We start from the raw sequence: 27,922 nt of genomic DNA, 5'->3' as shown, positions 1-27,922 counted from the left end.
CATTTCCTACTATTTCTTCTTTCGGTTGGTAGAATATCTGTTCTCTGAGAGGCTATCAAAATTCTTGAGAGCAGTGGTAATTTCCACATCTTTGAGTTGCTCACCAAATGAAAGTTATGTGACTCTTAACTAAGGAGCATGGTTACCAGGAAATAAAAGCAGATTGGACAATGAGAATGGCCTAACCAACCGTGAGTCTAGTATACATTATAAGAAACTCTTCGCATAATTTAACAGAGCACATGATCTTTACAGCAAATAGATTTAATAGCTGAAATGTTTGTAGAGCTAAAGCTCGGTCAATGCCTTTAGGAGTGCAACCACAACCGGTCATGGAGCCGCTCCTCTCCAGCACCGAACATCTCATCAACCCTTTCACCATCTCGGTAGAAATGGAAAGTAGGCACATACCGTATGTGCTGTGTTGTTTAGGAGTGCAACCACAACCGGTCATGGAGCCGCTCCTCTCCAGCACCGAACATCTCATCAACCCTTTCACCATCTCGGTAGAAATGGAAAGTAGGCGTATACCGTATGTGCTGTGTTGTTTCTGGGCATTCATCAATATCTGCATATATGAAAGAGAGCTTTGGGAACTTGTTGCTTAACCTGCAGAATGCAGGGAGGATCTGGCTGCAAACATGACACCTGCAAATGATAGACCAATTAGCTTGATAGTATTATGAATACCACAGATGTATTAGTTTGAAGAAAACAAGAAAAATAAGTGGTGAAGAATGGCCCTGCTGAAGCCCAAGTTCATATTTTACTAAGATGATCTTATTATATGCAGTCAAGATTAATTATCTTGCTTTAACAGGATTGGTATCCGAACTTCAAAAGAAATGGATATACCACTGAGCAAGAATATTTCTATGCCCACTCTGTGAACAGATATTATGATATATCAAATACTTAAAAACTGGCTAGCTTTAAAGTTCAAGAGAGAGAAACTTGAGGACTGTCGACCTGTATGGTGTATCCCGTAATTGATTTCTTGGTTTTCTGACATCTCATGGAAACTTTCTTGGTTTTCTGGACTCAGTTTTTATCTTGTACCACTTTCTTGTCAATCTGATCCACCTATGTTTATCACATTGGACAGAAACTTTCTTGTTTTTCTGGCCTTAGTTTTCATCTGATCCACCTATGTTTATCACATTGGTCTGTATAAACATGCCAGTATCAACATATTATAGCTGGTATTCAACCCGAGTCGCCACATGGCATCGGCCAATGTGCAATGGCACAAAGACCAAATTGTTGAGCGGTGACTTGGCACTTCCTCAGAGTGATGAAGGCCATGCCAAACCGATACTTACAGTCAATGGAACAAGTCCAGCCCCTTGAAAAAAAAAAAAAAATGGTACCTTAAAGTTCAGGGAACATATCATTGCTGCTCAGCTAAGTATCAGCCCATCAATACATTTCACTAGAAGATCCGGGATTGCTCAACCAAAACTAACTTATTTAAAGGCATGATGTGTTTCATTTTTTTGAACTTATTTTGTAATCAACAGGTAAGTTTGCCCAGTATAAAGATTAATAAAATCAAGATAATGACAAACTTCAATTTGTTAATAATGTATCCTCTGTACAACTAACTCAATCATAATGTATCCCACATAGTATGTGAGACATTTATCATCACAGCTGCTGTCTGCTGACCCAACGTAAAGCTCCAAAGAGAATTTCAAAAGACCGTGGAGAAGATAATTGAGGCTATGATAAATCTGATTCAGGTGTCAAAAGTAGTATGAACCGAATGCAGTCCTTTCAACCCCGGCTCAGAAGATCATGGAAAGTGCTCAGAATCCACCATCTAAACCCCCTTCCCTAAATGCCCAATAAAAATTCAATCCATGTTCCATATTTCAATAAGATGGCTACAGTTTTCTCTTCCTAAACATATCACCATTCACATATCCCAGAAATAGCTCTCTTTTGAGATAAACTTTTATAATCTAAAATTCTATTTAATACATAAAAGAAGAATTTTCTTTTACTATAGTGGTAGCCTCGTAGGTAGGGAAGTGGACATATTGAAAATTGTTTCAATAAAATAAGGACAAAAAAATTGTAATCAAATGCAGAAAAACAAATGAAAAGGGCTCAAATTTGTACTTCAAAATAAATTTCAAGTTTTTTTATGATATATGAAATGACAGGATATTTCCACAATTTACTCTTCATAGGCAAAGTTTCTTGAATGCCTTGCACCTTTTCTTTTACCAAGTACTTAATAGTCAGAGTTCAGAAAGCAGTTTACTGGACTCCTAAAAGGCTACTCATTATGTCAATTTTCTTTTGAGCATTACACCTAACACCTTGAGTTCACATACGATTCACACACAAACACTGACGAAATATGTTAATGAAAATGAAGCTAAAAGGAAAAAATATTAAAGAAAGGTTTAAAGAGGCTGTTGACATACCAAGATGCACCATAGTTGATCACTGCCTGAAAAAACATTTCCAGAAGCAAGTATGAGCACCCAAACAAAAGAAGAATTAGGGGAAAAAAAGAAAAAGAAAAACAAAACAAAACCCAATTTAAATTTTAATAAAAGAAGGTGCCCAAAATTTGGTAATCCAAAAGTTGGATTGCAAAGGAGAAATGAAATTTATAAGTGGGTTTGCTTACAAGGGTTTTGGAAGTTCTGATATGGTGAAAGATGTCCTTGAGGTTTTCATCGCTTGAGGCACTCGTAAGGTTGCCATGGCGATTGCTGGGCAGATTCAGTCCGGTGCCCTCCAGACCTTTCTTTGCCTTGTTGTCTTCGTCCTTCCCTATTTTCAAACCAACATTACCCTCCATTTCTTCTTTGCCTCCACCTTATGCCTGATAAGAGTGATAAACCTTACAATTATAAGGTGAGGTAGCAAAATTTTTGTAAATCCTATTTGGGTGAATTCCATGAAAAATAAAATAAATAATAAATAAAAGAAAATAAAAGAAAAAGAATAAGGAAAAGGAAAAGGAAAAGGAAAAGAGAAAGAGAAACAAAACCCACTCAACCAATCAAAGTAATTCCCTCATGTTTGAAGGGATTTTGTGAGATCAACTACCTTCTTTTGCACAAAACTCAAGATTGAGCGTTAAGTTGAGATTTTAATACAACTTGATTTAAGATTTCGTGTTGAGTTATTTTGGTCATTTTACTGTGGAACACAAAGAAATCTAAAATTTAATCATCAATAATTAAACGAAGAAAATTTATCAAATACTAATTTTTAATTTAAAGATTAAGGTTATGTTTAGTATGGTGGATTTGAAGGGGAAGGATAATATTAGTTATGAGGGAAAAGGAAGAGAATGAAAGGGAAGGATAATTTTAACCCTCTATCGTGTTTGGTTGATTAATAAAGGAAAAGAAAAGGAAGTATAAAAATCATGTTTGGGAAAAGAAAGGAAAAGAAAGGAAAGAAAATGAAATTTACTATTATACCCTTTTTCATTTTAAAAGATATATATAGACCAAAAGTAAAAAAGTAAAATAGACCAAAAATAAAAAATAAAAAAAAAAGTAAAATAACAGCCACGTATATGGATGATATACCACAAGATTTTAGGGCAAATCATTCCCTAATCTTTCCGCCTCGTTCTCAACTCTGAACTCTCTCTCTCTCTACTACAGCCGCTGTCTATCAAGAATCAAAAGTTCAAAACCCATATATTTCACTTTATCTATCAAGAATCAAATGTTCAAAACCCATATCCGCATATCATTTCAGATTGTTCAAAAAATCAAAACCCATATCTTTCAGTTTCCATCACCCATTGTTTGAATTCGGGTTCGCCGTTTGCAAGCTTCAGCCGCTGGCCGCCACCATTCGCAAGCTTAAGGTGACGAAAAGAGGGTAAAATTGACATCACAAATATTACATCAACCATTGCCTTCCTTTTCCTTCCATTTCCGCCCATTTTTGGGAGGATAATCAATTCACTGTACAAAGCAGACCATAACCCTCCAAACCCTTCCCTCTTCTTTCCTTTCCTTTCACCCATTTTACCCAAACACAATTTTTTAATCACCCTCCATCATCTTCCCTTCCCTTTCCTCCCATTTCCACTATACCAAACTGAGCCTAACAAATGTCCCGATGTTTCCTCTCTCTATGTAGAGGCTTCTCTGCAAGTGCAGAGTATTTTCCATTTTGTGGAGCAACAATGGATAGTCAGTGGATCTGCTTACAGATCTATTCCTCTCTATGGTTTCTTCCATTTTGGGTGGGTGTTTTCATGTCACTCACTGGCTTGCCGGCTGTTTTCAGTGTCTTTTGGGCTCAACTATTGGATCCTGTGGGTTTATTCTATGGGGCTTGCTGTATACATATCTCTGGGTGTGGCCTCACATCTTAATTTGGAACCTCATGCTTGTTTTTCCATCCTTTTTTGGACTCAAGTTCTTTGATTTTGGTTCCATGTTGTCTCGTTTTATCATCGATATACCTATAAACGATCAAATCGGTTTACTGGCTTGGGTACACCAGTATCAATTTTCTACTGGGGTTGTATTGTTACTTCTCTTTTCTCATCGGAATTTCCAGTTCATCTTTGCCTCTCTTTCCTTTTGATCCTGGTATTGTAACGGTTGTTTTCTTATCCTGTTTGGTGCTAAATTGTAAATTGTGTTGTTTTGGGTCCTGACCTCTTTACTGGACATCCATTGTCCCTTTCCCTCCGAGCGTCACATCTCTCTGGGTTTCCATGCCGGATCTATGGTTCAGCAGTGATGAACCTCCTTCTCAAACCATGGAGTTTGCACTACGGTGGGGTGTTATTAGAATCCTTTCAACGATGGGCCAATGTTTGGTTCATGGAATTTCTTATGCTTTCTGGGTTTGGCGGCGGTTTGAGGTGGCCATAGGTGTCTCCGCTGCTTCGGTATCGCCGGCACAAGCAGTTCCTGCTATCTTGGATTCCGGCGAGCAATTCCTGTCTTCTTTCAATGCGAAGTACCGTGCAATTGTCAAAGGCAATTATGACGTGGTCAGTTGTGCTTGTGCGTGAAAGACACGTTATGCTTGTAGGGCTTATCTTTGTTCCCGTGGCCCTAGTTCTTAGCCTTTATAGGCTCCTTGGTAGACTCCTTGGATAGTTGGTCTGCAATATGAATTTGATGTTTCATCTTCTATGAAATATGCATAGTTGTACCTTTGATATGATTGTATGTGGTGACCGCCTTACCTTCGCAAGAACACCTGGTATTTTTCTTTTATGTTTTTATAATATATTATATGTTTGCCAGGTTAAAAAACAAAAAATAAAAAATTTAAAGATTAAGAAGTTAAGCTCATAATTCTCGTGACACTTTTTATGGCTTTACTCTAAACATTAATAATTCATAATAGTAATTAATCAAACGCTATCAGTTCAAAATACATATATTGCTTGAATATATATATATTTTTGGGTAAAGTGCAAAAAATCCCCCTGAACTTTGCTCTCTCTCCCAAGAAACCCCCTTGAACTTTTTTTTTTTTACAAAAAACCCCCTAAACTATTCTCATTTTTACCAAAAAAAACTTAGGTGACACTATTCCGGTAATTTTTGGTTGTGCCTATATACTGTAAATTATAAATGGCAATCCTACCCTTATATACAGTACATATATGTTGTAGTGTGTGTGTGTGTGTGTATATAATAGAGTACATATATATATACACGTATATATCTTCCGGTAACCACATTCAAAACCCAAAACCTCTTGCTGATTTGGGACCCGATTTGGCAACTAAAACCAAACTAATCACAAAATCAACCTTAATTAAATCATTGCTCTGGATTTTGCTTTTGTCGTTACTGTTTTTCCTCTCCCGGCAGCCATGGCTACCGGAATCCGACGCCGCCATGATTGAGTTGTCCACAATTATTGGGTTTGAAGATTTGGACAAAAAATATTTATTTGGAGAATTGGAGGTGATGATGGGTGGGTGTGGGCTGGGAAAAAAGTAACAAAGTTTTGTTTTTCAATTAAAACCCTAAACCAAGATCACCAAATTCAACCACAAATATGTCACCTAAGCTTTCATTCTTTGACAAATTGCCATCTCCCTTTGTGAATCTTCACCGATCTGATAACTCAATAATCACAAATCAGTGTTGTTGCTGGAAAGAGAGACTTTTCACCAGACTGAAGCTCGCCGGAACTGTTGCTGTAATTGGGTCTCGGCGTGTAATACCCCTAATTTTAAAAGGATAGTCTCGGTATTTATTTATTTGTTTTAATTGTATTTTTAATTATTTAATTGATTATTTGACTAATTGCTTATGTGTTTAATTGAATTAGGTATTACTTGATTATTTGATAATGTGTCTGTGTATTATTTGTATTTGTTTATGTGTTAATTATTTAATTAGATTATGTGTTTAACTGATATTTTGATTAATTGTAAATTAAATATTTTCTTTTCTTTTATTATTTTATTTTCTTTTTCTTTTATGGTTATGGTTAGTGGTAATGGGCCAACCAATTGGGTCCCATGGATTACTTGGATAGGAGGTTGGATGTGTATGGATTATTACCTATGAATAGTTGTGTATGTATATATATAGATATATATATATATAAAGGAAAATAATTTATTAATTACTTTTATGGTAACTTGGGTAGTAATATTTAATCTGATGTATATGTTTTATATTTAAATAATAAAAATATACATAGATTTGATACGTGTTATGTTTTAAGTTACTTTAAAATATTATGATAACTTAAATATTATTGGATAATCCATTAATAAATAATGGAATGTTTATAATTTATTTATTTAATAAACATATACATAAATTATATACGTAACATATTTTACTTACCTTTTTAATATATATAACAGGGAAAGTAATTTATTAATTACTTTTATGGTAACTTTGGTAGTAATATTTAATCTGATGTATATGTTTTATATTTAAATAATAAAAATACACATAGATTTCATACGTGTTATGTTTTAAGTTACTTTATAATATTAAGATAACTTAAGTATTATTGGATAATCCATTAATAAATAATGGAATGTTTATAATTTATTTATTTAATAAACATATACATAAATTATATACGTAACATATTTTACTTACCTTTTTAATATATATAAAAGGAAAAATAATTTATTAATTACTTTTATGGTAACTTGGGTAGTAATATTTAATCTGATATATATGTTTTATATTGAAATAAATAAAAATATACATAGATTTGATACGTGTTATATTTTAAATTACTTTATAATATTATGGTGACTTAAGTATTATTGGATAATCCATTAATAAATAATGGGATGTGTATAATTTATTTATTTAATAAAGATATACATAAATTATATACGTAACATATTTTACATACTTTTTTAATATTTTAATATATATATATTTTTTTAAGTTGACTTGGATTAGGAAAAGGGTTAGGATTATTTTATTTAGCTTATAAATATATAGGTATAGGTTGTAAAAGGGGGCTAGAAATATTCACGTGATATATTCTAGAGAGAGAGAGAGATAGAGGGGGAAGAAGGGAAAAAACCCTGTAGAGAGAAGATCAAGGAAGAAGAAGTTAAACTTTCAATCCGAAAGTTTAAGGTAAATTCTTCTTCTATCTCTTTCCCTTTGATTCGTATTTCTGTACATGCCTAGGAAATTTCAGGATTTATTAAACACATAAAATTAAATAATTATGCATGTTTAATTGGATTAGAACATAGGTTTTATGAATTTGGTTCATATCTGTTCTTGTGTTATGAATTGATAAATGCATGATTTTGATTTGATTTCCGGTGTGAATTTTTACATGTTTAAATTATGTATTTTTCATATCTGTGGAATGATGGAACGTAGAAACATGTCTAGGATTCCTGAACATTAAATAGGAACTAGGTTTGGGTTTAAATAAATTTAAATAGACTCAATCATAATGATGCTTGCTATTTGAATGTTTTAAACAAACGAATGGATTTAATCTTTTAAAATGTTGTAGCAATTGAGATTAAATGTGTAGGATGAATTAGACATGGAGAATGCTTATTCGACGGTATAATAAAATATCAGGACATATGATATAGGAAGCTTAAATAAATAATAAGTCATTCCTATTTTGTGATAACTTGATATCATATTATTAAAGTTATTTCTGGATTGTTTGATGTATTTCCTTAATCGTTACATCAATTGTTGTTGGATTGTGTGGTTTAATGCACCGGTATGGGACGGTGGCATTCTAGGGACGGATTAACTTATCAGTTAAGTCCTACCTATTTTATATAAGGGAATGGATTAACTAAAATGTTAAGTCCTACTTATATTTAAGTCAGGTCAGCTGAACAAGTTGAATGACTTATGAATGATTAATTTATTACATAAGGGAATGGATTAACTAAAATGTTAAGTCCTACGTATATTCAAGTCAGGTCAGCTGAACAAGTTGAATGACTTATCGAGGATTAATTTAAACTAGATAGGATGGTTACTAGATTATATATATATAAGTATGGTGCCATGATATGAGCTTGAGTCTCAGGATCAGTGGTTAGGACGCGTATATCGCCGGGGATGTGTAGCTAGATATAGTGTAGTTGTGTACCCTGGTAGGTCTAGGTACTCATGCCCACTATATGTGCGTTTTGCATGTTGCCTACTATTCAGGTTGAGACAATCCCATAATCTAGTGAGGTTCCTTTAGTGTGTATATATATATATACGGACTACTAGTTACTGTTGGATTGACTGGGATGTATACGTGTATCAGATCTCTGCTTGGACTGTAGTAAAGTAGAACTTGTTTGTGGGCCTGACCCACCAGTATTTTTCAGGTGTTCGTCAGGAGTAGAGGTTGTTCGTACTGCGCGGGGATCAGTCTACTTCATTCTTCCGATGCTACATAGGAGTTCCTTTATGATTCAGTTTCCTAATTTAGACAGTTATTGCTGCGATACCCCTGATTTCCGGATGCGGGTTGGCCAGGCCCACGCCCGACTACCCGAGGATATCAAAATAATTAGCAATAATCGAACACATAATACAATTAAGGAAACAGGAATAAATAAAACTGCTGAAAAGAAACTAGAATGATAATCCAAACTGAGAACCTCAAAATAAAATTTTATAAATAAAGTATTAAATCTTATACATCCAACTTTTCCAATTCCAATACAACTCGGGAATCCATCTGGTGGACCCCTAATCAAAACCAATACTGGAAAGCGAACAACTGAAAAGAAGTCCACTGCTAAACCATGAAGAAATCTCCTACATCGTCGGTAGAATGAGTAGTCGTCTCTGCTCAGCACGCACAAACTCTAAGACCTGGAACCGTCCGTTACCTGAAAAATAATAGTGGGTCAGGCCTACGAACAAGTTCTATCCTAAATACAATCAAAACAGAAACCCGATACGCAGATACATTTTAGATGTCCCAACAATATCTATATAGTCCGTAATAGATAAATATATATTCACACTACAGACTCTCACTAAACTATGCTGAGGGTCTCAACCTGAATAGAAGGCAACATGCAATATGCACCTAAGTGGGCATAACTACCTAAGCCTAACAGGGTATACCTCAACCAACATAGCTAGTTACGCATCCTACTGCATATACGCACCCTAACCAACGATCATGAGACTCAAGCTCATATCGCGGTACCATAAAAATATATTTAAAATCCATTCATATTCATCCATAGGAAATCCCATAAATCGTTCAGCTTATTCAACTGCACAGACTTATAAAAGAGATCCAATAAGTCATTCAGCTTATTCAACCGCACAGACTTAAAAATAAGGAGAATTATGTTTTTATAATTTGTACCCTTATTCCAAAATAGATAGGACTGAGTAGTTTGAATCAGTCTGTCCCTAGTATGCCACCGTCCCATACCGGTGCATACAATCCACAAAATCCATATAATTGATTGAACAGGTAAAACTGTTCACCAATTAAAATCCATAAGGTAGGAATTTAGCGTTTTAAGCTAAACCATACCTAGTATGTCACCGTCCCATACTGGTGCATACATTTCTCCATATCTATGTAAATTACAACATATAAATAATAAGCAACTAATTTACAGTCCAAAACCAAATATCCAAATAATTGCAGAAAGTAGATTAACAATCTCGCAATTAAAATCCAGTACTAATCCATGTAATTGTATTAAAGAATTTAATATTCTAACAATTAACATCCAAAGCATACATAGTTCCAATCTAAAATAAAAACCTTATCATGCATTTAAAACAAGTTTTATTAACATACTGGATCCCATTAAATTGCTAAAATTTAATTAAGCAATTAATCCGTCTTCCATCCGTTAACAGTGTAGAAAATTTATTAATTTTATACTGTTTGTCCTATTGATTTAAAAATCAACTTAAATCATTTCAAGGTTTTAATCACACCCAAAATTAACCATTTAATCCCTCTGTGAAATCCCATTAAATTTCTGAAATTTAAACAAGCCACTCAGTTCCTTTCTTCTGTTAATAACATGCACAGTTGTATATTTTTACACTGCTTCATCCTTTATCATAGAGACTCAAACCATGCAATAATAAGTTTTTTAACACTTAGAATTAACCATTTAGACCCTCTGTAAAACCCCATAGTCAACAGAACAGTTCCCTTGCTCCAACAGTAAACAAACTTTTCGTAAAATAAAAAAAAAAAATCAGAAAACACTATTGAAAAGAGCCTTCTCCAAAAAACTGGAGAAGGCTCTAAACTCCTAGAGCCTTCTCTAAAAAAAATGGAGAAGGCACTAAGCTACCTAGAGACGTCTCCAACTAAGGGAGAGCATTCTCTAAGATTCAAGAGCCTTCACTAAGTTTTTTTTATTTATTTATTTTTATTATTATTTTTTTTTTCTGTAACACACACTATAACACCCAAAACCACAGAATCTGCCCATCGTTTACTTTCCTACCATTACATCCATTACGTCTGCAGATATATTTTATGCCATATGAGGATTTAAAGTTTCATTAAAACCATAATTAGAAACCCTTGTAAACTTCCAACCCCTTCTGAAAAATGAAACTTCTCCAAACAGTGCACAAAGAAAGTAAAAACGCAGAAAACATCAACTAGAGGAGAGCCTGCTCTTTGAAAATTTAGAGCAGACTCTAAAAGAACCTAGAGCCGGCTCTAAACCACCTTGGAGCCGGCTCTTTATAGGTGGGAGCCGGCTCTTGGTTTTCCCAGAGCCGGCTCTCTCCCATCTGTGAGCCTCGTTCCTCTTCAGCTTCATCTCTGACCTCTGCTTCAACTTCGGCCTCTTCCTACCCCTCTGTTCTTTCTTACAACTGGTCTTAGCAGTCTAAAATATATCCAGTAGCATCCCAATGGTTTGGTTCGACAGTTGGATTTTATTACAGTGACTTAAAACCTCTACCAATTCATTATGCGTTAACATCAAACTTGACCTTCGATTTGCAGACATAACTACAGATAATACTAGAACATATACAGGTAATCAAAATTGATCTTAACCATCCTATATATATTCTATGACATCCTAATCCCTTGTTTATAACAATACGAATTAAATCATTCATTAAAACAAAATCAATCTGTAAGCTTAAAACAAACCAAACACAAGTCATTCAAAAATTGTTTTAAACAACCATATACATACTGATAATCAACTTGACATATATTTCGCATGCCAGATTAGATTAATATTCAATTAAAATCCTAGAAACATCTAGGTATGTACAGAACACAGGACAAAGGGATAGAGAGATAATAGAATTTGCCTCTATAGTTTTGGATTCAAAACTCTGTTGCCGTCGTTCTAAGTTTTTCCAGCGATCCAATTCACTGTTAAATCTCCTATTGCTTCATCTTCCCTTCTCCTACGTCCGTCCTTCAAGCCATGGCCAAACCCTCACCAAAGTTGCTCCGTTTGTTTCTCAAAATCTCTCTTTGTTCCTCTCTGTTTTCTCTCTATAATTTTGAACGTAAATAGGGTATGTGTTTGCTAAAACCCTAAGGTGACATACTGCTCTTTATATATATATAGACCTTACCAAAACCCTACTCCCTGTAGGATTAAAACAGAGCCCTCATCTAAATCCTAGTCGGCCCATAAACAAAGCCTACGTTTAAAATCTATGTCGGCTACACTTAAGTGACGTCTAAAAACTCACTAAACTTAATTATAATAATTTAACCTAATAATGAAATTAATGCAACAAAATAATTTAAACCCAAAAATTATAAATTAGTCCAATTATTCAAGTAAGAAAAATTCAATTAATGCAAATGTCCCAATTAACAATTTAATTCGAATAAACACAATTAAAGAAAATAATTCATTTAAATAAAACAATTAATCAAAATACCACTACTCAAATAAACAATTTGACACATAAGCACATATCCACAAAAATCAATTTATAAATGCACATAGAACCAAATTTAAATTCCAATTTTATCCTTTTAAAAATTAGGGGTATTACATTCTTCCCCCCTAACAAAATGAATTCCGTCCTCAGAATTCACGAAACTCTGAATTATTTTTATGAAAATTCATTTCCATGTCATTGTGGATGCTGCCGCTATGCAGGAGCTCCACTGAATTCCAAATCCTCCAAGGAAACTTATGAGTTCCATATCAAGGAAACATAAAAGTTATACAACACGTAAGTTGTAGTAAGCAACTTCCTATCCGTACCCAAATTGTTTAAACAGGGTACAGATCCACATTCCTCCAAGGTACATAGCATAAATGTGTACAATTTCCATGCCTCTCATCCTAACGTTTTAAATCACGCATCGATAGGCTACCGCCGAAATGGAAAAACACCCTCCATAAAAGTCAATGTAATGTTTAAAAAATTGACCTTCCTCAGTAATGCACCTTACTTCCAATAGAGAAAACATCCCCAAATCAACTATTTCCCACTCCCATTTTTGATTTAGGCAGTGGCAAAAATCTCTAACGATCTCCGGTTATCCATCGTCCACCTGTCTAGCAAGTGTTACTCGTATAGACAATTATATACATGTCTGTCCCCAAACCTGATCACTAGAACTGACATTTGATGTCTTGATGTTCCTGATAACCATCTGAGGGCACTGAGAAGAAATGTCGATTGTGAAATCGCATTCATTTTGACAGCACTAACAAAATTACAAATCGCCCGTCAGTACTTCAAGCTCAATCATATTAGAGATGGTGTCCAAATCACTACATCCCTCTACTTGCCGATTCCCAAAACTTCGGCTTCATACCATGAAGCATTTTATTTTGCACCGGGATGAATAAAGAACTAAGAGGTATGAATCTCAGTCCTTATATCTTCCTTCCCGTTTGTCTACTGAAAGTACCAACTGGTCTGGTACCACCAGCTTCTATCTGCACCCATTGCTTACCTCGAAGCATCATTAAAAGTTAACCCTGCAACTGTATTGTTGCATCACCAGTAAGTGATAAACTCACCGATAATAAAATGAACTGGTACTTCCAGTCATCGTAGATTAACTCCTTATCTCATTTCACTTGAATATGAAACATTTCCCATCCTCTATATAGTCATCGGTATCGAAGCAACAGTTAAATGTTGCAAAAGATACCCCCTAAAAAATTCCCACATTCTATACAATGTAGAAACTTTGGTTCCTCCTCCAAGTGCAACCCCAGCAACTCCTTCAAATGACACCCTCGAAAAATCATGTAGTGATTGCGAATAGACTGATGAAAATTTAGTCAGCCCACTGTTCTCTCTCGGTGTCATTCTAACAAATACTTACCAGCACAAAATCCTCCGTCCGAACCATAGTGGTATTACAGTGATCTTTACCTACCACAACCTCACGAATCCCCAAAACATTAACAACCACCATCTCTTTATAGCGTTGTACCAACAAATCCCTACCTAGCATAGAGTAAATGAATCTAATCATTGTAGATTATTTAACTCGTGTTGATAGTTTAGCTATCCCTTCCCAAGTAGCATACCACACTGATGCATATCCAGGTCCAATAGATTGGCTAGAAGTTGGCATCTCTACCCAATCCTATGACCCTATATCCATAAATCCTAGTGTACATAGCGCTATTACCCATGTCATCACAATAATAGTTGGTTGATCACATACTTGTGTCCCCAACCAATCCATACTCCCCATCCGAACAATTTAACAAAAATAAAACACGTAATAACAAAAACGAAACACATAACAATCAAAGATGAAACACATAGATACACACAATACAACAAACAACCAAAATATAATTATACTTAAGACATCCTCCATTCCAGAGAAGAAAACCTCCTTTGAACTCAAGTTGTCAAATTTTCTCACATAAGTTCATTTTATAGTTTCGTTGGTAATCATCCAACCTTGAAATCCATCTATAACCATAGCTTAAAAGCAACATTCTTTTGCCTAAGCAAATATCCAACGGCTTAACCCTCATCTTCCTTATACTTGGAATGCAAACCATCCATCGTGGCTTTACAATGCTACATAGAACGTCACGACCTAATCCCCATTCACTCCAGAATGTGATATAAAATCACGTCTTCGTTCTGATAAGAACTCCATCCGATTCCCAAACTCTTAAAGGGTACTTTTCAATTGACTCTCTGAGAGACGACACGAAAATTCATCCATATGTAGATTGGTTCACACCAACTCTACTAGTATCATTCACTATACTGCTGGTGAATGAGAGCACCCTCGTGCGATCCCTCATCCTCAAGCTTCAATATCCCCTTTCTTGAAGATGATGTATCTCCTCCCTTAGGATCCTCTTCGGAATCCTACTCTTCGCTTGTCTCCTTTTTTAGAACAAATGAAAATGTGTTGGCCCCGACATGCGGCGACCTAACACCTACACCCTGATCCGTTCTTGGCGTATACCTTCTAAGTAATGCTAACCTTGGAACTAAACCTTCGATCCCAAGTTCTGTTTCTGGTAAAGAACTCGAAAACCTACCCCTTCACTCCTTTGCGTCCGTATCACTTTTACTTTAACAACCCGGATTTCTCAACCCGGTGCGTTAGTGATGAACCGGAAGTTGACCCGATAACGGACCCGAAATGCGGAAGCGAAAGAAGCTAAATGACCTCAAGAGATGTACGTCATCCCTAAGGCCCAAAAATGACTTTCCATGAAACCACGGAACTCAAATGAGCCAAGCAAATGAAGCAAGAATGCCTAACCCGAAAAGAGATGAACTAAGGGCAAAATGGTCATTTCTCACTGAAAATGGTGCCACCGTGCACACCATTGGAAGGACAACGAAAAATGAACAAAATTAGACTCAAGAATCGTCTAATTCTGAGTCTGGGCAGAAAAAATATGAAATTCCAACACTCGATGCGAAAGTTATGAAACAATGACTTAAATTTTCTAATATTTTCATAATAAACTTTGAAAACAAAAGTACATAGAAAAAGAGATACATGTCATTGGCTTCCGGCCTCATCTCATACATGTTAAATACATTGAAAAGAGTGCACTTACATACACTTTACATATACGAATCAACGAATACAAGTTTAAACAAATAGGGCTACAAAGAGGCATCTTATGCTAACACTTGCATAAAATAGAAATTTAGAAACTGTAAGCCATCCAAGGAGCAATGGAATCTTCAAATCCTGAGTCCTGTACCTGAAATATGCCCCAGTATCGTAAGGGTGAGTAACATAAAGCTACTCGTAGGAGATGAGCATGCATCTACCTAGCATTTTACAATTTTATCACATTATAGTGAAACATGTTAAAGGGGCTCATGCCACCTAACGTCTATGTCAAGATTAGACCCAGGGAGTATCCTAAGCTACCTAGATCATTTATATCATAATCACATTGTTCATGCAATTCAAACAACATGGAAACATGTTATACAAGGCAACAAGATATAAATTCTCAAAGTTTTCAACTTGAAATCCAAAATACGAAAACAACAAGTGTAGGTCATGCCACCTAACGTCTATGTTCAAAATGAATCTATAAGGTCATTCCTAAACTATATTTGAACATCAAAACACAAATTATGATATCGATGCAATTTAACCAACAATGGAACTTCCAATACAACGCATGAAGCATGCTTTCACAAAGCTACATCTTAAGCTCAAAATAGGAAATCAAATAAGGAACAACAAGTTAAGATATCATCTAGTTATCAACTTGAAATGAAATACGAAATCAAACAAAGTGGATACTCGGACGTCACGCCGGATCAGACCGACAACATAGTTACTTTAGGGTTACTAGCCCATGGGTAATCTCTCTATGTGTGTACTAGACTATATATATGGACAATCCCCCGTACTAGAACCAAGTCCTAGCCGTAACCAAACAACGACATCCCCAAGTTTCCAAAATCAACAAATTGTGCAACAACGTATATATATCAACATGTATATACAAGATATCAACTATTTACCAAGCACAATCCAAATTTTGGAAACTTATACAATACATGCTCAAAATTCACAACTACTATGGCATGTAAGATGTCAAATACAAAGTGTGCAATTCCTTACACATAGTAACAATATATTCAATAAGGAAAAACATATTCTCATGAATATAAAAGTAACAACTGTGTTATCCAATGCTCAAAAGTAATCAAGTGAACATACATCAAATCCAAATCCATAATTTAAATATAGAAACAACTTTCAAAATTCAATTAAATCCATGGAGTAATAAAGTAGAATTTAATTAAACATAAATAGTTAAATTCTCTAAATTCCAAGTTAATCCAAATAACCTCAATTTAATATATATTAAAAGACATGTCATGGTCATCATATATAGAACATCAAATGACAAGTTAAGTGATTAAAACACTTAAAACAAAATTAATCAAGCTAATTAATTAATTTCCTCTAGATTTTTAAACAATTCCAAATGCCCTCAATTTAATCTATATTAGAGAACATGCCAAGGCCTATTTAAATACCACATTACAACTTGATTTAATGCTTGATACAACCATGAATTAAACTTTCACTAAAGATAAATATTAAATAAAAGTTGTAATTCTTAATCAAATGATCCAAATTTAATATATGTTAACCAACATATCTAAGCATAATTTCCTATCATGTTACAATTCAAATCAAAGTTATATATCATCATAAATTTTAAATCTTATACAAAGAAATAAAAATTACTAACTTTCGAGATTTGTTTCAAGGCATACATATATGTTGTATAATCATGGCAAACACACAATACAACACACAAATAATCCTAAAACATTCCCTACCTCAATTGGAATGAAAATCCCAATTACCATCGAAATGAAATCGCCCCAAATTTTCGGTCCACAAAATAGATTTTTCAGCTTGCTACCTTCAACTTGTAAAATTCATAAAAAATTCAATTCTAACCCAAATTGAATGAATCCAAAGCCCAATGAAAACTTTAACACTGTAATTTAATAATATCAATTTAGTTTAACAAAATATTTTCCCAATTGAAACAGTTTTGACCCACAACTTTGAAACAAATTCTGCCTAGAAAACACATTTTCAGCCTGTACCTTCCAACTTTGAAAATTCATGAAAAATTCATTTGACATTTAAATTGGGCAAACCTAATTTATTTTGGAAGTAAACATATGATAGTGTAAAACTGAAAATTTAAGCCATGATCCAATGTCAAAAGGTTAGTGAAATAAATCATCTAAAAATATGTTTTCTAGTGCAATAAAAACATGGACAGCAGATAGTTTCAGATTTTTAAAAAAAATTAGAAATGCTATAAAATCATGAAAAAATTCTGAGTAGTGTAAAACCCATAGGGGAATTTCCAGTAAAAATTTCAAGGCAATTGAAGCACCACAGCTCCATATAAAAATTTATTTCCGGACCGAAAAGGAAAAGTTTCAAATTTCCAGCAACTAGCTTGCAACTTCAAAAATGCATAACTAATTCATTTTAAATCCAAATTACATGAAACCAAAACTAAATGAAAGCTAATTGAGTATATTTTCATATTCTATATTTAATTTGATAAGATTAATTTCAAGTAAACACAGTTTAAGGGCAAAATATAAGTTCTTCTCTTCCATGCATGTAAAACACTCAATAATGACATAAAAATACTTCAAAATAATAGATCAATACCTCCCTAGAGAATTGAATCTCTAGATACCAAAGCAAAACTAGGAGTTAGGTTAGATCCTTCAAGGGTTTTGAAGAGGAGGATGAGGGGAATAAAAAGTATTCCAAGCTTTATGGTCTAAAGTAAGTGGAAGGGCCTCAAAGATCAAGGTCAATGCCTAAGGGTTCAAGCTCCATCCATGGAGGCTAGGGTTTTCTTGTAAGGAAGAGAATGAAATAATGTGGTTAAGTGTGAGTGGAGGAAATAGAAATCCTCCACTCACTATGTGCTCTTACACCATGGTCAACATACACATTTATGGTCAATTGCACAGAAACCCTCCTTTAAAACCATAATTCCAAAGTGACCCAAAGATATTTGCAAGACTAAATTATGAACCTATACTTGTCACCAATCCATGGCTCCTTCCTAGGCTTAATCCCACACCTACACTTGTCAACCATTCAAGCCAACAAGTGCACCAATCCTAGGCCAACAAGTGGGTGAATCCTCACCCTCCAAATGTCATCATCCAATGCATTAAAGTGTTTACACACAAATGTCAACAAGTGGACCAATGAGAGTGGGACACTTGTCACACTTTTCAAAAATTACAAAAAGGTCCTTTTTGAAAATATCTTCCAAATTTAATTACAAAATGGTCCCCAAGATGAAAAATAATTACTTTATTTAATTACACTAAAACCCCACAAGTTAAGAATAATTACACTAAAGTATGCATTAATGCCCCTTTATGAAAGAAGTAAACAATCAACATTCTTTTCTAGAAAAGTAAAAATACCACTATCATGGAAATCAAATATCATGAATGCATGCAAAATGGGAATCAAATCCGAGCACAAAAAGTGAGGTTGTTTAAGAAAAAAGAATAAACGAGAAAAAGACAAAATGTGAATAGTGTTCGGAAAAAATAAAATATGGAAATGATATAATCCCCAAAGGAAGTTGTCAATCCAAGGAAAAAAGTCTCGGAAATCATTCCAGAGCACTCGAGACGACATCAAGTGATGAAAAACCAAACTCAAAAAGGAAAAGATAACGGAAAAAAAAATATCTGTTAAAATCTGAGAAAAAGAAAAGGAAGAAAAATGACCGGGTCATTACATTTACCTTGAATCCCATCCTCTTCCTAGTGTCAACCATACCATAACTATGGAATATAATTGACATCAGCTCCTCTTAACGAACCATAAAAAAGAGTACAACGAATCCTAATATGGCTCTAAGTTTTAAGAGACGCAACACGAAAGTCTTATAACGAAAACACTCCTAAGGACACTAGAACCTGGAGTGCTCTTATACCAACTGAGATACCCCCGGATTTCCGGATGCTGGTTGGCCAGGCCCACGGCCGACTACCGAGGATATCAAAACAATTAGCAATAATCGAACACAGAATACAATTAAGGAAACAGGAATAAATAAAACTGTTGAAAAGAAACTAGAATGATAATCCAAAACTGAAAACCTCAAAATAAAATTTTATAAATAAAGTATTAAATCTGATACATCCAACTTTTCCAATTCCAATCCAACTCGGGAATCCATCTGGTGGACCCCTAATCAAAACCAATACTGGAAAGCGAACAACTGAAAAGAAGTCCACTGCTAAACCATGAAGAAACCTCTTACATCGTCGGTAGAATGAGTAGTCGTCTCTACTCAACACGCACAAACTCTAAGACCTGGAACCGTCCGTTACCTGAAAAATAAAAGTGGATCAGGCCTACGAACAAGTTCTATCTTAACTACAATCAAAATAGAGACCCGATACCCAGATACATCCTAGATGTCCCAACCATATCTATATAGTTCGTAATAGATAAATATATAACCACACTACAGGACTCTCACTAAACTATGCTGAGGGTCTCAACCTGAATAGAAGGCAACATGCAATACGCACCTAAGTGGGGATGACTACTTAAGCCTAACGGGGTATACCTCAACCAACATAGCTAGCTACACATCCTACTGCATATACGCACCCTAACCAACGATCCTGAGACTCAGGCTCATATCGCGGTACCATAAAAATATATTTAAAATCCATTCATATCCATCCATAGGAAATCCCATAAATCGTTCAGCTTATTCAACTGCACAGACTTATAAAAGAGATCCAATAAGTTATTCAGCTTATTCAACCACACAGACTTAAATATAAGGAGAATTATGTTTTTATAATTCGTACCCTTATTCCAAAATAGGTAGGACTGAGTAGTTTGAATCAGTCTGTCCCTAGTATGCCACCGTCCCATACCGGTGCATATAATCCACAAAATCCATATAATTGATTGAACAGGTAAAATTGATTGAACAGGTAGGAATTTAGCGTTTTGAGCTAAACCATACCTAGTATGTCACCGTCCCATACCGGTGCATACATTCTTCTATATCTATGTAAATTACAATATATAAATAATAAGCAAGTAATTTACAGTCCAAAACCAAATATCCAAATAATTGCAGAAAGAAGATTAACAATCTTGCAATTAAAATCCATTATTAATCCATGTAATTGCATCAAAGAATTTAATATTCTAACAATTAACATCCAAGGCATGCATAGTTTCAATCTAAAATAAAAACCTTATCATGCATTTAAAACAAGTTTTATTAACATACTGGATCCCATTAAATTGCTAAAATTTAATTAAGCAATTAATCCGTCTTCCATCCGTTAACAGTGTAGAAAATTTATTAATTTTATACTGTTTGTCCTATTGATTTAAAAATCAACTTAAATCATTTCAAGGTTTTAATCACACCCAAAATTAACCATTTAATCCCTCTGTGAAATCCCATTAAATTTCTGAAATTTAAACAAGTTACTCAGTTCCTTTCTTCTGTTAATAGCATGCACAGTTGTATATTTTTACACTGCTTCATCCTTTATCGTAGAGACTCAAACCATGCAATAATAAGTTTAATAACACTTAGAATTAACCATTTAGACCCTCTGTAAAACCCCATAGTCAACAGAACAGTTCCCATGCTCCAACAGTAAACAAACTGTTCGTAAAAAAAAAAAAAATCAGAAAACACTATTGAAAAGAGCCTTCTCCAAAAAACTGGAGAAGGATCTAAACTCCTAGAGCCTTCTCTAAAAAAAATGCAGAAAGCTCTAAGCTACCTAGAGACGTCTCCAACTAAGGGAGAACCTTCTCTAAGATTCAAGAGCCTTTTCTAAGTTGTTTTTTTTTTTTTTTTTTTTTTTTGTAACACACTATAACACCCAAAACCACAGAGTCTGCTCCATTGTTTACTTTCCTACCATTACATCCATTATATCTGCAGATATTATTTATGCCATATGAGAATTTAAAGTTTCATGAAAACCATAATAAGAAACCCTTGTAAACTTCCAACCCCTTCTGAAAAATGAAACTTCTCCAAACAGTGCACAAAGAAAGTAAAAACGTAGAAAACATTAACTAGAGGAGAGCCTGCTCTTTGAAAATTTAGAGCAGGCTCTAAAAGAACCTAGAGCAGGCTCTAAACCACCTTGGAGCCGGCTCTTGGTTTTCCCAGAGCCGGCTCTCTCCCCTCTGTGAGCCTCGTTCCTCTTCAGCTTCGTCTCTGACCTCTACTTCAATTTCGGCCTCTTCCTACCCCTCTGTTCTTTCTTACAACTGGTCTTAGCAGTCTAAAATATATCCAGTAGCATCCCAATGGTTTAGTTCGACAGTTGGATTTTATTACAGTGACTTAAAACCTCTACCAATTCATTATGCGTTAACATCAAACTTGACCTTCGATTTGCAAACATAACTACAGATAATACTAGAACATATACGGGTAATCAAAACTAATCTTAACCATCCTATATATATTCCATGACATCCTAATCCCTTGTTTATCACAATACGAATTAAATCATTCATTAAAACAGAATCAATCTGTAAGCTTAAAACAAATCAAACACAAGTCATTCAAAAATTGTTTTAAACAACCATATACATACTAATAATCAACTTGACGTGTATTTCGCATGCCAGATTAGATTAAAATTCAATTAAAATCCTAGAAACATCTAGGTATGCACAGAACACAGGATAAAGGGATAGAGAGAGAATAGAACTTGCCTCTACAGTTTTGGATTCAAAACTCTGTTGCCGTCGTTCTAAGTTTTTTCGGCGATCCAATTCACTGTTAAATCTCCTATTGCTCCATCTTCCCTTCTCCTACGTCCGTCCTTCAAGCCACGGCCAAACCCTCACCAAAGTTGCTCCGTTTGTTTCTTAAAATCTCTTTTCGTTCCTCTCTGTTTTCTCTCTATAATTCCGAACGTAAATAGGATTTGTGTTTGCTAAAACCCTAAGGTGACATACTACTCTATATATATATAGACCTTACCGAAACCCTACTCCCTGTAGGATTAAAACAGAGCCCTCATCTAAATCCTAGTCGGCCCATAAACAAAGCCTACGTTTAAAATCTATGTCGGCTACACTTAAGTGACATCTAAAAACTCACTAAACTTAATTACAATAATTTAACCCAATAATGAAATTAACGCAACAAAATAATTTAAACCCAAAAATTATAAATAGGTCCAATTATTCAAGTAAGAAAATTTCAATTAATGCAAATGTCCCAATTAACAATTTAATTCGAATAAACACAATTAAAGAAAATAATTCATTTAAATAAAACAATTAATCAAAATACCACTACTAAAATAAATAATTTGACACATAAGCACATATCCACAAAAATCAATTTATAAATGTGTAATGACCCGGATTTTTCGGATAAATTTTTTTCGTTGTCTTTTTCCCTATTTCGTCTTTTCCTCGTTTGTCACTCTGTTTGCGTAACCACGCTTCTTGTGTTCAGAGTTGATTTTTGACTTCACGTATCTTCATTCTCAATGATTTTTATGAGATACGTATCTTTACTTTCGTGAGAAAGTACTCTGGTTGCTCCCGGTGCCCATAGGGGCATGAATGTCAAGTTCTTTGGAAACATTTCCTTTTCTTGAGGTATTTTTCGTAAATATCTTTTGAAGATATTTTATTTCAGGGGAATCTAAGAAAATATCTTTTGGAAAATATTTTCATTCTGGGGCAGTTTCGCAGTTTTCACTTTTTAGAGGGGGCCATTGTGCAATTAATGAAAGTTATTGTTCAAAGCCTTGTTTTGAGCCTGGATCCTCGTATGGAATTCATTTTCACATTTCGTCGAGTCGTGGACTCTTAGAATTTCCTCCTGGGCGATGTTTTCCAGTTTCTGGGTTTCTGACCCTGGTTTGCGCCAAACTTGTTTTGGGCATAACTCTCTGCTCGGGACTCAGTTTTCGACGTCGTTTCTTCTGTTATTCATATTTTCTCATTTGGAATCTTTTTTTCATTCACGGAGTTTTTCCGTTTGAGCACGTCTGCTCGAATTTCACTTTTCTGGACCCGGCGGAGCCCGTTCGGGGCACTTTTTGAGTTTTTCTATAAATATGAGGTCTTAGAAAGAAAAATCAGATTTCTCTCTCTTTCCTCTCTCATGGCCGGTCCAAGCTCCTCCCATGGCTGCCATCTTCTCTCTCCTCTTTTGGACTTCTTCCCTTCATTAAAAAATGGTGATGCCTTTATGTTTATTGTTCCCCTCGGCGAGGCCATCGATTCCAACTAATTGGAATCTCGTTTTGGCCATTTCTTGAGTTCGGGTTTGAAGTCAAGTTGTGTTTTTGATGGGGCTTCCTTGGGGGTTATGATCACCGTGTTGTCCCCGACAAAACCTAGAAATTTCGTCGGATTCGGAGCCGTTCCATTTTGGTGGGAATTTGAGATTTCATCTCAAATGGAGGTAGGGAATGTTTTAGGATTTTATATGTATTGTATTGTGTGTTTTCCATGTTTATACAACCTATATACATGCCTTGTATCAAATCTAGAAAATTTGAAATATTTAATTCTTTGTGTAAGATTTAATTTTCATGATGATGAGAAATTTGGATTTGAATTGTGGTATGGTAGAAACTCTTGTTCTAATATGTTGGTTAACATATATTAAATTGGGATTAATTAAATAAGAATTACTCTTTTTAATTAATATTTATCTTTTGTGAAAGATTAAAGTTTATGGCCGTACCTTGCATGAAATTGAGTTGTAATATGCTTTTAAATTAAGTCATGGCATGTTCTTTAACATACCTTAATTTGAGAGCATTTGATTGAGTTTGAAAATTTAGAGACTTTAATTAAGAGAATTAATTAAAATCTAATTTTGTGGTTTCATGGGCCTAATTAAGCTTTTATGTGAATGTATGTAATAACCATGATATGTCTATTAACATATATTAAATTGGGGCTAATTGGAAATAATTTGAAATCTAGAGAGTTTAATTATTTTGATGTAATTAGATTCTATCTTGTTTATCCATGGATTTAATCATGTTTTAGAAGGTGCTTCTATTTTAAGATCATGGATTTAGACTTGTGAAGTATTCACTTGATTGTGTTATATGCATTGAAAGGCATTGTTGTTAAATTTATATTCATGAGAGTATGTTTCTAATATGAATATATTGTTGGCTTGTGATTTCGTAACATTATGGATATGAAATGCTTATTATGCACAATTGAGAGTTATATTGCTAACTTGTTACTATGTAGTAGTAATATGTATAAGTTATGAACTTATTTGGCTTATTTTGGAATCTTGTAACATTGTTGAATTGAGATGGCTAGGGTTTGGCTCTAGTATGGGGACGTGAGTCCTCTAAGTCATTGAGATAGTGCGCACTTAGGGTGGTCTTCCCTGTGGGTTAGTGCCCGGAATAACCATTGAGGTCTCGGCAAAATTCCGAGCGTGATGTCCAAGTCTTCCACTATTTGTTTTCGCATTCAATTCCAAGTTGACAATCATGTTTACCTTGTTGACTTGTGGTTTTGGCTATTGGCGATTTTGATGTTGTTAAGTACATCCATACTAAATTGACATATTTAGTTGATTTCACACTTTTAAATTTCTAGTTGATAACCTGGAGAATCTAGGTCTTGATGTGTGGTATTAGATATTCTAATTATGCTAAATTGTTATATTTAGTTGATGTTGTATTTTAGACTTCAAGTTGATAACCTTGAGAATCTATATGTTGTTGCTTTGTGTAAGCATGTTCCTATGTTGTTGCTTTGTGTAAGCATGACTCTATGTTACTAAAATTGCATGAATGAGGTGATTGATGCTAGAAATGATCTTAGGTAGTTAGGATGCTCCTTGAGTCTCACCTTTGACATAGACGTTAAGTGGAATAAATCACAATAATTAAATCATGCAAACTTGTAAAATGTAGGTCGATGCATGTTCTTTTCCTACGAGTAGTTTTATGTTACTCACCCCTACGATACTGGGGCATATTTCAGGTACAAGAATCAAAGTTGGGGTCTTCATTATGCTTGGATGGTTTGTGGACTTGGAGACTTCCATTTTTGTGAAGGTTGGCTTGAAATGCCAATTGTAATCTTATATGTCAACATGTGTACATGAGTACACTCTTTACGATGTATTTGACATGTATGAGATGAGGCCGGAGGCCAATGACATGTAATTTGTATCCTATGTAATTTTTGACTTCATGGAATATTATGAAAGTATTGGAAAATATTGAATTTTTGCTTCACCATATTTGCATTGGGTGTGGAAATTCCATTTTAATTCTTCCATTAGCATGCATTCACCATGTATGAAGTATGGCCAAAGGCCAAACGGCATTTTGAAACCATCTCATGATTTTAAATTCCAAGTTTTCGTTCCAAACTTCGTTTTTAGCATTTTGGCCGTTGGGGGGTCATATTTTGTATCGGCCATATTTTTTAGCCATGGACCATTGTAGCACATCTTATTAGGTAAGTTACGTTTACGTGCATGGTTGTTTCTGGGCAAAGATTCTTTTTTGGTGAAATGAGCCTCCTACGGACTCATTTCACACTTTTGTTGCATAATCTGACCTAGGGGTATTTTAGGAATTTCCTTTGGGAAATAAATTCCGCTCTTCACATGGTTGAATGGAAAACATGATTTTAGGGGGGGGGGGGGGTTTCTTTTTTGTGTTTTTCCAGAAAATGTCATCTTGACATCGGAAATCGCTTACGAAGTTCAGCTTTCAGTTTTCTAAATAGCAGCTTTTTGGACCCTCTGGACCAGTTTTCTTGGGAGGGCACTTTAGGCATTTCATAGTGCGTATTTTTCGATTTTCTTGCTATCCATACAGAAAACTCGATTTTGAGTGGGGTTTCTTCTTTGTGTTTTTCCATAAAATATCATCTAGGCCCTCAAATTTTCATTTTTTTCAGGAAAAACCCCTGCTGCAAGGTTTTTGGGCTACCCATTCTGCCTCCTTCACATGTAAACGGTTAGAAAAGGCTTCGTAATCGGTTACATGTGCATGGGCAGTGTTTTGGTCGAGGTTTTTGGTCTTCTAACCGGTTAGGAAGGCTTGGTAACCGGTTAGATGGCATTGGGTTGGCTATTTTGACCGTTTTGCCCATGTTTCTTCCGTTAGCCATATCTTCTTCATCCGAATTCCGAATCAAGTGATTCTTAAGTCTAAATTCATTAATTTTTCGTTGTCTTTCCAATGGTGTGCTCGGTGACACCCACTTTTAAGCTAGAAATGACTTTTTTGCCCATAGGTTCATTCTTGCTCGTTTTTTAAAACGTTGCTTCCGCATTTAATTCCTTTGGTTTCCGTGACCTCGTTGAGGGTCATAATGGTGTCTGAGAGCCATGTTGTATCTCTAGAGACCGTTGTTTTGTCTTTTGCTTTCGCATTTCGGATCCGTTATCGGGTCATCTTTCAGTTCATCACTGACACACCGGGTTAAAAAACTTGGGCCGTCTCAAAATGCACATAGAACCAAATTTAAATTCTAATTTTATCCTTTTGAAAACTAGGGGTATTACAATTGCTGTCATTTGTTTAGTTTGGATTTTCTAGGGGTCCACACAGTATGGATTCCCGAGTTGTATTTTGGAGGATCAGTTGTATCAGAAGAGTTTATTAATTAATGGAAATATATTATGAGGTTTATTATTAAATTATCATTTTAGTTTCTTGTACTCTATGTTCGTTTATTATCAATTTGTTTTGATATCCTCGGGTATTCGGGCGTGGGCCTGGCCAACCCGCATTCGGAAATCCGGGGGTATCACACGGCGTCTCGCTGATTTGTCACTTGCAGTTGGCCGTTGAGAGCTCAAGCTCCTCACTGGTGTTGTTGCTAGAAAGAGAAATTTTCATCGTTCTGCAATTCTCGCTTGAGTTCCTTCTCTACAACTTCGTTGGAGTTGGTGGGTCTATGAAGGTGAAATTGGCCGGACTTGATCACGTTGATGAAGGAAGCTATAGCTCTCACTGATATTCACGATGAACATGCCTTATCATCTTACTAGTAGGTCTCATCGATTTTTGCTGTTTTAATCGGTTGTTCTTTAATGGAAAGATGGGTTCTAACTAAGCCGGTTCAATGTTCGAACTCCGGCCACTGATGGGTCTTTAATGTTGTTCCGGCCATGGTAGTCATCGTCCTAATTGCCGCAAATGCTATGTGACTGTTACTTGGCATCAATGGTGGAGTAATTAACGAACAAACCAATTGATGGTTTTTGTCGCTCAACACTGGTTTGGTGCTAAAACGATGCAGAGGAGATGATGAGGTTGGAACCTAGATGTTGGTTGTGATAAGGCAGTGAGCTGTTCAATTTCTATTGGCTTTTGAGATTTTTTTTTACAAATCAGCAATAGAAATTAATAAAAAATTAAAACAGGGCTCTTCAATTAAAGGGTAAAATAGTAATTTTCTTTTTCCGGTAAGGCCAACTTAA

At 35.0% G+C, this 27,922-nt stretch overlaps 1 protein-coding gene across 1 annotated transcript; it reads right to left on the bottom strand.

Moving 5' to 3' along the window:
• Positions 1 to 142: 142 nt before the first annotated feature.
• Positions 143 to 2,883, bottom strand: LOC132293383 (thioredoxin-like 3-3). Its single transcript, XM_059790838.1, has 3 exons — positions 2,645 to 2,883; positions 2,436 to 2,461; positions 143 to 648 (listed from the first exon to the last, which is right to left on the bottom strand). Exons 1-3 carry the CDS (start codon positions 2,816 to 2,818, stop codon positions 429 to 431), a joined length of 420 nt encoding a protein of 139 aa, XP_059646821.1. The 5' UTR covers positions 2,819 to 2,883; the 3' UTR covers positions 143 to 428.
• Between the last annotated feature and the right edge of the window lie 25,039 nt (positions 2,884 to 27,922).

The sequence above is a fragment of the Cornus florida genome, unplaced genomic scaffold, assembly GCF_030987335.1.
Source record: "Cornus florida cultivar Cherokee Brave unplaced genomic scaffold, ASM3098733v1 CherokeeBrave_3.0.0_Hap2_Chr02, whole genome shotgun sequence".
NCBI lineage: Eukaryota > Viridiplantae > Streptophyta > Magnoliopsida > Cornales > Cornaceae > Cornus > Cornus florida.
This window is presented reverse-complemented; position numbering and strand designations above follow the sequence as displayed.